General features: G+C 44.0%; 1 protein-coding gene across 1 annotated transcript; it reads right to left on the bottom strand.

Moving 5' to 3' along the window:
- Window positions 1-1,559: 1,559 nt before the first annotated feature.
- On the bottom strand, window positions 1,560-2,778 carry LOC130031252 (transmembrane protein 184C-like). The gene is given in 2 exon segments (XM_056122514.1): window positions 1,560-2,711; window positions 2,713-2,778. Coding segments are annotated over 2 exon segments (1,218 nt in total).
- Between the last annotated feature and the right edge of the window lie 10,235 nt (window positions 2,779-13,013).

The raw sequence follows: 13,013 nt of genomic DNA, 5'->3' as shown, positions 1-13,013 counted from the left end.
AAGGTAGAGAAATAAAGGAAGAAATAAAATAGAATAAAAGAAACAAAAGAAAGAAAAAGAAATGGGGAGGAAGTGAGGGAGGAGGGAATAAATGAGTGAAGAAAGAAAGGAAGAAAAATAAAAGGAAGAAAAAGAAACGAGGATGGAAGGAAGGAATGAAGGAAGTAAGGAAAGAAAGAAATGGAAGAGAAAGAAGGAAAGAGTTAAGAACAGAGGTAGGAAGGTGTAGAGAGAGCAAAAAGGAAAGGGAGAAAGGAAAAAGAGAGGAAGGAAGTAAAAGAGAAAGATGAAGGACGTAGGAAAAGAGGGAAGGAGAGAAAGGGAGAGAGGAATAAGAAAAAATAAAGGAAGAAAACAAAAGAGAAAGAAATAGAAAAGAAAGATGGTATGAAGGAGAAGGAAGGAAGGAAAAGGGAAGGAGGAAGTGGAGGGAGGGAAGGAAGGAAGGAAGGAAGGAAGGAAGGAAGGGAGGGAAGGGAAGAGGCAGGGAGGGAGGGAGGGAGGGAGGAAGGAAGGAAGGAAGGAAGGAAGGGAGGGAGGGAGGGAGGGAAGGAGGGAAGGAGGGAGGAAAGGAGGGAGGGAGAGAGGAAGGGAGGGAAGGAGGGAGGGAGGACGGGAGGGAAGGAGGGAGCCAAGGATGGAGGGAAGGAGGGAGGGAAGGATGGAGGGAAGGATGGAGGGAAGGAGGGAGGGAAGGAAGGAACAAAGGAAGGATAGTAGGAGGGGACATAGGGAGGCAGGGAGGGAGGAAGGGAGGGAAGGAGGGAAGGACGGAGGGAGGGAGGAAGGGAGGGAAGGACGGAGGGAAGGAGTGAAGGAGGGGAGGGAGGGAGGGAGGGAAGAAGGAAGGAACAAAGGAAGGATAGGAGGAGGGGACCAAGGGAGGGAGGAAGGGAGGGAAGGAGGGAAGGAGGGAGGGAGGGAAGGAGGGAAGAAGGGAGGAACAATGGAAGGATAGGAGGAGGGGAGGGAGGGAGGAAGGGAGGGAAGGAGGGAAGGACGGAGGGAGGGAGGGAGGGAAGGAGGGAGGGAAGGAGGGAAGGAGGGAGGGAAGGAGGGAAGTAGGGGAGGGAGGGAGGGAGGCAGGGAGGGAGGGAAGGAAGGAAGGAGGAAAAGAATGAAAGAAAACACCCCCCCTCAGTTCCTGTGGGCAGACCCTGGGACACTCCCTGTCTGCCTGTGGGAGTGTGGGAGCCTCACTGGAGGCAGGTCAAGGTGAGCCTAATGAGTCTGTGCAGAACTGGAACTTGTACCTGGACCGACCGTCCTTATGTCTGATGTCTTCTCCATAGATTGGCTGTCCAAGCGATGGTCCTCTGCATTGCTCTAGGATGGGAGGGAGGAAAAAGAATAAAATAAAAAGGAGAAAGGGAGAGGGGAATACAGTAGGAGGAAATGAAGAAGGGAAGAAAGAGGAACACAGAGAAATAAAAAGTATTGAAGAGTACAGCACTGGATTATGGATTATGGATTATGGATTCTGAAGTCTCAGCTTCTTCCATGTGTTCTTCTGTGTCATTTTACATGACTTACGTATATGTAACTGTACTAGGCACATTCTATTCTACCAGGACTTCTTCAAGCTCTTGGTGACTACCAATGTGTGGCAGTGATGTGGAAGAAGTGACTGAAGTGTCTGGTGACGAAGACAACAGGTTGAATTGCTCATCTTCGTCCATTGGAACAGTTTTACTTTTTGGTTTCCCCCTTAACGTTTTGCTAATGTTCTTCGCCTGCTTAGAAATGTCACTTTTGATGTCAGAGATATCCCATATTTCTAGGAACAAAGAGCAACATGTTCCTCGTTCTTCGTCTCCCATATAAGGGGCATAAGAGAAGGTGTAGTGGTGGACTATGGCGGCAATGAACATTTCTATGCAGATGATAAAGTCCTGCAGCCCCGTGGCCACTGTCTCTTCTGTCTGCCACTCCCAGGTGGAGTTCTGGGAAATTACACCAAATTTCACCAGCAAAGCAATCAACACTGCTTGCCAGAATGTGACAAAAACGACAAGCTTCACACAAAGGAACTTTCCTATTGCCTGGATGGGCCTCAGCTCCTCTTTCAGGGCTTTATGAAATATCAGGAGGCTATACATGGCAAAGAACTGGGACACGTTGTTGATGATGACCAAATACATCCAGGCTCTGTGCAAGCTGAAGGTTCCTTCACTGTACACCTTGAATATCTCACAGATCACGGCGGCGTAGGTGGTGATCAGCCTGATGACGATGTACTGCAGCACTCCCAGCTTGCACCGGTACAGCAACACCTCTCCCACGGGGCAGGGTGGGCAGCAGCAGAAGGGTATGGGGGGCTGCGTCTTCTCTTTGCCTTGCATCATAGCTTCCAGGTTGGGGTACTGGCTCTTCAAGTAGTTGAATAGGAAGTTCATAAAGTTGTAGAGGACATACGCTTCGTAACACTCCCGCATGGTGTCCACGTAGATGGCGATGGACGGATACTTAAGAGCCACCCAGCTGTCTATGCTGTACACGGGCACCATCCAGAGGATCCTCATGATGGGTTTCTGAAGCTCGGGCCTCGTGTAGTGCACCAAGTGCTGCAAAATCTCCCAGAAGGTCACGGGTATGGTGAACAGCACGAAGATCCCGGCGATAAACCACGCCTTGGTGTGGATACTGACTTCCAGTTTCTGCAGGTGCCACACACCCAGGGGGATGGTCACGACCACGGCCAGCAGATAGAGGGGTCAGCACTAAGGGTCGGATCCAACGCCTCCAGTTCTTAAGTTTAGGCACGCACGTGTCGAGCATTTCTCAAAGGCTGAACGCAAAGAGCGCAGAAAGTCTCTGAGGCCCCTGCGCTGAGGTCCAAGGTTATAGGTGGATGCACATTCCATGTAACAAAGCAGCAGTGTGACATCAGGGGTACCGCTGGGCGCCGCCCCCGCTGTACCACTGACGGCCGCCGGGGGCGCTGCGGGCAGCATCCTCGCTGCTTGCCTGCATCTGGCCCCTTACAAAGTCCTGGGACCCCTGGCGCGACCCCTTGCCCTTGAACCCCTGCACTCTGTCTGGCCTCTAAAGGAGAGCAGTGGCCTACATTGAGATGGTCCCGGCCCCTTCTCTCGGGGCCAATCTTCCACCCTGGCTCTCCTGGTTCAATTTTGCTGATGATGTACAGGGGTGAGGCCCAAGAGGGTCCTTCACTCCCTGGGAACTCCCCGGACTGTTTGTAGACTCTGGAGCTGCTTCTGCAGGGCTCTAAGGAAATCTGCCTGGAGCCGCAAACCCCGAGTCCAGTTCATCAGAGCAGAGCGCCCTGGTTGCCTCATTCCCGGGCAGATCTGCTTTCCCGGCCTCAGGTTTTTGTGGAATCATCTACTACATACAGTGTTCCTGTCTCATTAAGCACATTAAGCAATTAAGTAAGTGGAGGGAGTTAATCCTTCCCCTAAAGCTGATCATCCTGGCATTCTTAATGATCGTGGTATGTCCTGAATGTGTGATCGCTGCAGAAGCCTAGTTTGGAACATAAAACCCAGCAACAATCCAATATAAATACTGATTTCAAGGGCTGGATTGATAGAACAGCAAAAGTGTTCTTGCCTTGTAGATAGCTGACCTGGCTTAGATTCCCGATACACAGTATGGCTGCTCTGACCTCCACCAGGAATGAGGCCTGATCATATGGATTGCAGTACACCCAGAGCACTTTCAGATGGGACAAAAAAAAAAAAAACACTGATTTTGTTCTCCAAAGCTCATAATGAATGCTGATAAAATGTAACAAGATTGAAAAGATTTCAAAAATTTATTCTCTGAAAAACCTGGCTTAAAGTAGAAATTAGGAAAAGACAGATGTTGGAAAAGCATCAATACCCTTGTAAGTTAAACAGTAAACTTCCAAAGAAGCATAGGCATGTGGAATACAAAATTCAAATCAGCATTTTTAGTTGCATAAACATGTGAAACAAATTAGTGTGATTAATGCAGTCTCTCGAGGAAAAAAAAACTTATAAATGCACTTCTAGTGAGGTGTAGAGATATATCACAGGGGTTAAGAGACTGGCCTTGCACATGTCCAACCCAAGTTTGACCCCCAGCACCACATATGCCCCCCAGAAATGCCAGCAGCAACACGCACAGACTGAGGCAGGAGTAGTCAATAAGTACCACCAGGGACTTGTGGACTCTCTGAGCCCAAAGGGCAAGTCTTCAAATAGATCCCCAAAGTTTCTACCCTTAAAAGCTAGAGAAAGGGCTGGGCGTGAACTACACAAGATGGAAGGCATGACTTGTATTGGCACGGCCTGGGCTTAATCCTTAACAACCACATGGTGCCCAGCACCATACAGAGGCCCTGAGTACTACAGGAGTGACTCTGGAGAATTTCTGAGGAGAACCCAGCAAAAGTAAGAAAGTAGGCCATGAAGAACTACCATATCAAAAGTAGATGAAGGAAATAAGAAATAAAGACATGATTCAGCTGACACAGAATATATAACGTTGAAATATTAACACAACTGAGAAATCTCAAGATAGACTCACCGAGAACAACAGAAACTTATCTCCTACCCTGTCAGATGAGAACTAGAAACTCATCTCATACACTGTCAGACTACAGTTACAACTGAAAATCTTACCTAAGGGCTCTGGTTTAACTGTAACTCTCCAATTCCATAACAGTTAAAGAATGTTACAAACTTAAACCCAGTAACAAAATCTCCTTCAATCCCTACCTACTCTATGTAATAGACATAAAGGCTATACAAGTAAGCATCATATGAATAAATTACTTTCAAAAAATAGCTTCCATATTCAACCTGATTTCAAACTCTTTGTGAAAATAAGAAACAGGCACAAGTTTACAGCATTTCAAGATACAAAAAGTTATTAAAATATGTATGCTTCTATGCATAATACTGCAATTACCTAGCAAGGGTTGTGGTAGCATAGTGAAGGGATGGACTAAAAGTATAACATGGTTCTGGAGGTGGGAACATGGCAATTGTTGGCCAGGGAACTGTTCTAACTGTTTGTCAAACCCATAGCTGGTATTAAAACTATTATAAGCACATCACCTAAAATGTCATATTTTTTAAAATTTCACTAGTGTTCCCCACTTTTAATTTTCTCAAAACTATGCTCCAGCAATAACCACTTTACTTACCTCTTAATAAATACTTAGTTTTCATTTTTACAGGGAAAGTTCATTTGCTATTACAATTACAAAGGAGCAGTTTATCTTAAACCCAATTTTGTAAGTTCAGAGAGATATAACAAGAGTAAAGGTGTGTAGCTGAACACAGTTTGATCTCCAGCTCCATATATGGTCCCCCTGAGCACTGCCTGGAGTGATACCTGAGCACAGAGCCAGCAATTAGCCCTAAGCACCACCAGGTGTGACCCAACCCCCGCTCCCCACTCCTACCACCAACACCTAATTATGTAAAAAGCCAAATCCATACACATGACTAGTCTCAGTGCTCATAAACAAAGAGAGAGGGGAAAATATTAGTCCCAAGGGCTCCTGGGTGGAGAAGTCAATAAAGCACAAGCAAGTCAAATGGGAACAAACAAAAAGCCTGGAGACAGAGCTGGACCTTGAGAAAGCAGGAAGGACAGCAGCCCGGAGCAGGTGACAAAGTAACCCCAGGTCATGGCATGGCCAGAGACTTGCAGACACCTCCCTCCTCTGGGCACATCATTAAGCACTGACCCCTTTAACACTTCCACAAGAAGAAAACATCCGACCCCATCAAAAATGGGGCGAGGAAATGAATAGAAACTTTCTCAAAGAAGAAATTCGAATGGCTAAAAGGCACATGAGAAAATGCTCTACACCATTAATTATCAGGAAGATGCAGATCAAAATAACAATGAGATATCATTTCACACCACAGAGACTGGCCCACATCCAAAAGAACAAAAGCAACCGGTGTTGGCGCAGATGTGGAGAGAAAGGGACCCTCCTTCACTTCTGGTGGGAATGTCAACTAGTTCAACTCTTTTCAAAAACAGTATGGACGATTCTCCAAAAATTAGAAATTGAACTCCCATTGGACCCAGCAATACCACTCCTGGGAATATATCCCAGAGAGGCCAAAACGTTTATCAAAGTGACATCTGCACTTGTTTGTTCATTGCAGCGCTGTTTACAATAGCTAGAATCTGGAAAAAACCTGAGTGCCCGAAAACAGATGACTGGTTAAAGAAACTTTGGTACATCTACACAATGGAGTACTGTGTAGCTATTAGAAAAGATGAAGTCATGAAATTTACATACAAGTGGTACTACATGGAAAGTATCATGTTAAGCGAAATGAGTCAGAAAGAGAGGGACAGACATAGAAAAACTGCATTCATCTGGGGGAACATAAAGTAACAAAATAAGAGACTAACACCCAAGAATAGCTGAGATAAGGACCAGGAGGTTTACTCCATGGCTTGGAGGCCAGTCACACATGTTGTGGGTAAAAGTCAGCTCAGATAGAGAAGGAAGCACCAAATAAAGGGTGTTGGGAGGATCCTTCCAGGATGGAAGATGCATGCTAAGAGTAGACTGTAGACTGAACATGATTGCCACTCAATGCCTCTTTTCCAAACCACAGCACCCAAAAGGAGAGAGAGAACAAAAGGGAATGCCCTGCCACAGAGGCAGGGTGGTATGGGGGGTAGGGGAGTGGGAGGGATACTGGAATAAGTGGTGGTGAAGAATGGGCACTGGTGGAAGGATGGGTATTTGATCATTGTATAACTGAAACCCAAGCACAAAAATGTGTAAGTCTACAACTGCACCTCATGGTGTTTCACTAATACAAATTAAAAAGACCCAAAAACTGTGTTTTTCAGGAAATTTTGACACATGGTAAATCCTAAACATATGCTACCAAGTGAATAAACCAGCAAGAAACAGAAATGCTATGTTGATTCAGCCTAGACAGGTACTCTAATGAGTTGGAATCTTGAAGACAGAATGAAGAGTTGCAGGTTCCTGGTGAGAAGAGGGAGGAGCGTGTGCTTATTTACAGAGCAGTCTCCACCTTGAAGAGGCAAGGGGAGAGGAAGATGAAGGCAGAACACTAAAAATTTCTCAGGTACAGCAGTGAGTAGGGAAACAGTGAGAAGTAGAGCTCCGAGCAGAATCCCAGCAACAAAGCTCCATCCTAATAACCAGGTTGCACTGAAGGAATGTGCAGCAGCATCGTGCTAATGAAAACAGTATCTCAGAACCCGTTCAACCCTCCTAATCTGACTCAAGTTTCCACATGAGTTTCTTGTCAAAAATAGTTTTAAAAAGCACGTCATGGCCCAAATGAGCAACTACCTGAGAGCGGACACCTGCGGTTTTACAAGTGTTCTAGAAGTGAGACTTGAATTGTAAACCAGGATCTGCACCAACGCAGGGACCCTTCCCCCCAGGTATACCCGTGGCAGGGGTCATGGCCTCTTGGGTTGCTGCAGATCATGCATATGACAATTAATTCCCCTTTCATGCTGCACTGGACCCGTATCTCAGCCTCCTTTACAGAACTCTTATGACTAAAGCCTGGCTACCCCAGCTGCATTAAGCCAGTAGTCTGCCATTCTATTCCAAGCAAAATTCAACAAAATAACTGTGAACACAAGAATCTGTAAAACCTAATTTAAAAGAAAATATTGCCTGGATCAGTGTTAGAGGTCCCACAGAATTCGCACAGGAGCACCAACGTACTATACTTGAAAGAGGAAGATACTATACTTGAAGGGGGAAGAAGAGAACACTATCGATCAAGCTGAAGCCTCAACAGGGAATACCCACATTAAGAATCTCTCTGATAAAGAATTCTGAGGTGAAGCTAAGAGGATGTTATTGAGCTCAAAGAAACAGTGGAATGGACATCCAATAAAATAGAGAGGATATGAAAGAAATGGTGGAAGGGGCAGTCAATACAATACAGAAAGAAATGAGAGCATAAATTTTTTAAAAAGCTACAAATAGAATTGTCACCAATAAAAAATTTGGTAGATGAAATAAAAAACTCAGGGGATGCCCTCAACAGTAGAATGACAACGGCTAAAAACAGAATCAGTGAGCTTGAAGATGTGCTCCGGAAAACATAAAGGCAACAACAGAATATGGTAAAAGACTTCAAAATAGCTCAATGGTGAGTAAGAGATATATGAAATGAGTTCAAGAGGCATAACATAAAATCATCTGAGTACCAGAACAGGGAGGCAAGCCCAATTACTACCAATATTGGTAGTAACTGTTAAATACATCACTACTGAGAAGTTCCCAGAGCTGGAGAATGCAGGCTTCCAGATCCAAGAAGCCCGAAGGGTACCAGCTAAAAAAGACCCTAATAAAACGAATCAAAGATACATAATGAGATCGACAAATAGCAAAGATAGAGACACAATACTGAAAGCAGCAAGATCAAAGAAGAAATCACATACAAAGGAGAACTTTTTAGATTTTCAGCAGACTTATCAGATGAAACGCTCCGTGTCCAAAGATATTGGAATATAGTTTAAAAAAAAACTCAATGAAATGATTTCCTCAGAATACTGTATCCAGCTAGACTCTCATTCAGATTTGAATGATATACTACTTCATGAATTAATAACAGCTCAGGAATTTTGTAGATTTAAACCTTAAATGAAAAACTGAAGGGGCTAGTGTAACACAAAATAAAACCCCAAAATAAAACAATCTTCTACAGAATGTTGGCACAAAACCCAATGAAAATATTCTCTCTTATCGTCAATGGTTTAAGTGCACCAATATAGTCACAGAGTTGAAAAATGGATTAAAAATCTAAATCTATCATTCTGCTGTCTATAAGAAAAACACAAACAGTCATAGTAAAAATAGACTCAAGGTCAAGGAAGGAAAACGAACTTTCAAGCAACCAATTTCTTCAAAAAAGCCAGGGTAGCCATACTAGCATCTGACAACATAAATTTTAGGATGAAAAAGATAAGAAGTGACAATAAAGGCCATTTCACAATCGCTATCACCCCATTGTTCATCAATTTGCTCTAGCGGTCCCAGTAACGTCTCCATTCATCCCTGTCACATGCTAGTGTAGCCCAATGACATATTGGGGGCTCTTTCAGGGTCAGAGGAATGAGAACCATCATTGTTATTGTTTTTGGCATATTGAGTATGCCACAGGTGACTTGCCAGGCTCTGCCATACGGGACACTCTCAGTAGCTTGCCAGGCTCTCCGAGAGCAATGGGTGCTTTTGGGACAGCCTCTAATCACCTTTACAGGTGTTCCCAGTCAGTAATATATGCGAGAATGATACTCTCAGTAGCCTGTTGGGTTCTCTGAGAGCAAGAGCTTGAGAGTAAGAGGTTGCAAGGCCACAAATGTGGCCGCACACTTCCGGGAGCTGGGTTTTATTTTATTTATTTATTTATTTATTTAATTTCACAATAATCAAGAAATATGTACATCAGGAAGAAATTACACTCCTAAATTTATACATGCCCAAGAGGGGTCAGCAAAATGCTTAAAACTTCAAGGAGGACATTGTTAGCAACACAATAGTAGTCAGAAACTTCAGCACTGCTTTATCACCTCTTGATAGATCAATGAGACTAAAACTAAAAAAGGAACTACTGGTGCTGAAGGAAGAAATGGAAGAGAGAGGGCTAGTAGATATTCACAGGGCTTTTAATCCCCCAAAAGCAGAATACACATTCTTCTCCAATGCACAGGGAACATTTTCCAAGATTCCTGAGTGCAGAGACAGGAATAACCCCTGTGCATCGCCATGTGTGACCCCCCAAAAATGAAATCTAAATTAGCTAGAATGCTACTAGGATGAACTTCAGAATAAGAAGAATCACCAAGGAGAGAGAAAACCATTAATAATCACAAAGAACTGATCACCAAAATGCAACATATGTATGCATATGTATATATATATATATATATATATATATAACCACAAATATATTATCTCAATATGAGTAAAATTTGATGGAAGAGAAAAATACTTTAATATCCAGAGCTGACACTTGAACCATCTTAGTAATCTCCAGAACCAGTGAACAAACCTAGTGGCCCAAATCGTTGTTTCTCACCCTTTCACTGACTACAACTCCCTTCGGACCTTGTTTCTTCTTGTGGCACCCCGTTCTATCAGTTGGTATTCTAACCTTGTCACAAGACTAGAGGCAAAAATCACCCATTTATAGATTTAAACCTGTGTTCCCCTTGTAACATCCTGGAGGGCCCCTAGGAGTTATTTGATCTCTTGTTGAGTAATGCTGGTCTACAAAGTTCTATCATCTACTCAATCTGCTTAACAATTGTGGAATATACATATACATATACATATACATATACATGTACATGTACATGTACATATACATATACATATACATATACTCGTTTACATGTATTATACTGCTCTCACCAAGCAAGGGATGTAGGGTGGGGGGAATGAAGCGACAGACTAGAAGTATCATTTGAGGTGGGGACTGGGCAGTGGCTTCCAGGGAACTGTTCTAACTATCCATTAAAACCATAAATGGTATTTACACTATTATAAGCATATCACCTGAATTATCATAATAATTTTTAATTGGCTAGTGTTCCCCACATTTAATTTTCTCAAAACTAAGTTCCAGAGGGGCCGCCGCGGGCCCTCGCGGCCGCCGTACTTGGGCGCGCCCGCGCATGCGCCCTGAGCCGCGTCTCGGCCAGGCTAGGCGGGTCAGCACCGAGCGCGCCGCACCAGCTCTGCAGCAGGCACCCAACTGGGCCGCCCTCCGGGTTGTTCTGCTGGGGTCCGTCACCTCCTCCTAAGGATGCATCCCGACTTATCTCCACACTTGCACAACTGAAGAGTGCAACATCTTGATAAGCTTGCTTGAGGAATGTCACAAAAATCACGGCTCTCTGAAATGTTTTGGTCATTGCAATGATCTTGATTGAGAGATGAGAAAAATGCTTGAAGAAGGAGCAGAGGCATGGTAATACAATGCGAAAGAGACTATTTAATTCCCCAGAGGATTCTGAAAAATAAATTGTATTTTCACTGGATGCCTTGGCTGAGAGAAGACCTAAAGCCTCTTGGTTGACAGCTGAAAGAATCCTCTCATTTGGTCTCTAGAACCCTTTGCTGATCCGTAGACACAAGGCATGGAAAGATCCAGAAAAGCCTGGATTCTGACAATGTTTGCAGAGCCTTCAGTTCTCACCAGCAAACTTGACTTCCCACTTTCCCCCTTTCTCTCCACCAGGGAACACTGGAGTAACTTCTCTCCCTCAATAAAAGAACTGATTTTAATCATAAAACACACACACACACACACACACACACAAACACTATGTTCCAGCAGCATCCCTTTTACTTACCTCTTAAGAAATAATTTGCGTTTTTAAATAAATGGACCCAAGAAAAGTTCATTTGTTAATGGTCATACAATGACTAAATAGCAGTTTATCTTAAACCCGATTTTGTGTGATCAAAGAGATAGAACCAGGATAAGGCTGTGTAGCTGACCCCAGTTTGTTCTCCAGCTCCACATATGGTCGCCCAGAGTACTTCCTGCTTCCTGGAGTGATCCTTGAGCCCAGAGCCAGCAGTAAGCCCTACGCACCACCGGATGTAGTCCAACCCCCCTTTTCACTCCTGCCACCACCACCTTATTATGTATAAACCCAAATCCATACACATTACTAGCCTCAGTGCTCATAAACAAAGAGAGAGGGGAAAATATTAGACCCAAGGGCTCCTAGGTGAAGAAGTCAATAAAGCACAAGTAAGTCAAAAGGGAACAAACAAAAAGCCTGGAGTCAGAGCTGGACCCTCACAAAGCCAATGGGAAAGACAGCAGCCTGGGAGCAAGTGACACAGTACTTCCAGGTCACGGCATGACAGAGAATTGCAGGCACCTCCTTCCTGACACATGTCCACGACTTGATGTCCAGACACACCATTAAGTACTGACCCTGTTGACTCCCACATAAGGAAGGTTTATTTGGTAGAACACATACCAGACTGGCTACACACTGTGACACCATATCTGTCAGTGTTTCTGCATCTCCTCTAAATACGGACCCTTCTGGTCTGGCTTCCTTCCAGGACCCATATCTCCCAAATACAAAATAATGATAATAATAGCGGTAATTTAAAATGAAATTCTAAAGACAAAAATTAGAATAAGACTCCCATATAGTACAGCTGTTTGGCTCCAGGGTAGTTGCCCAAAAGACTGAAAAGAGTCAAAAATAGATATTACAACCAAGCACACAGCATTATTCACAATAGCACAAGCATAGAAGAAGCAACGCACAAGTGTCTAGCGGTAGAAGAGGAAGTAGCAGAATGCTGTATAGACATAAAACAGAGCACTACTGAGCTTCTCAGAAAATTCTGACACATGGTGAACACTAAAGACATGCTGCCAAGTGAACAAATCAGTGAGAAACAGAGAAACACATATTGAATCAGCTTAGACAGGAACTCTAATAAGTAGCTGGAATCTTAGAAACAGAACAGAGTTGTGGTTGCAGGTTCCTGGAGAGAAGAGGGGAAAGCATGTGCATTATTTACAGAGCAGTCTCTGCCCTGCAGAAGGAAGGGGAGAGGAAGATGAAAGGCAGTTGGTTGCACGACATCATCACTGTAGTTAGCATCGCTGCACACGTAAGAACAAAGATGCCAATTTTTTTTTGGCTTTTTGGATCACATCTGGTGATACTCAGGGGTTATTCCTGGCTTTACACTCAGGAATTACTCCTGGTGGTGCTCCAGGGGACCATATGGGATGCTGGGAATCCAACCCGGGTCGGTCGCGTGCAAGGCAAATGCTGTACCCACTGTGCTATCGCTCCAGCCCCTGAAGATGTCAATTTTATCTTTTATATATGTCACAATACAAACCTTTTTAAAGCTTGGGAAGTAGATCGGTGATATAGTGAAAAGGAATTAATTTCTGCAGGGATCTCTTCCGGAGACAAAATAAAGAGGCGGAGTGGAGGACTAATTGGCTTATTCTGTGTAGAAAAACATGTGAAGCCAGGGATGAGTAAAATTATTA

Source organism: Sorex fumeus, unplaced genomic scaffold (genome assembly GCF_029834395.1).
Source record: "Sorex fumeus unplaced genomic scaffold, SorFum_2.1 ptg000046l, whole genome shotgun sequence".
Taxonomy (NCBI): domain Eukaryota; kingdom Metazoa; phylum Chordata; class Mammalia; order Eulipotyphla; family Soricidae; genus Sorex; species Sorex fumeus.
The sequence above is the reverse complement of the archived record's forward strand: the minus strand, read 5'-3'. Positions and strand labels throughout refer to the sequence as shown.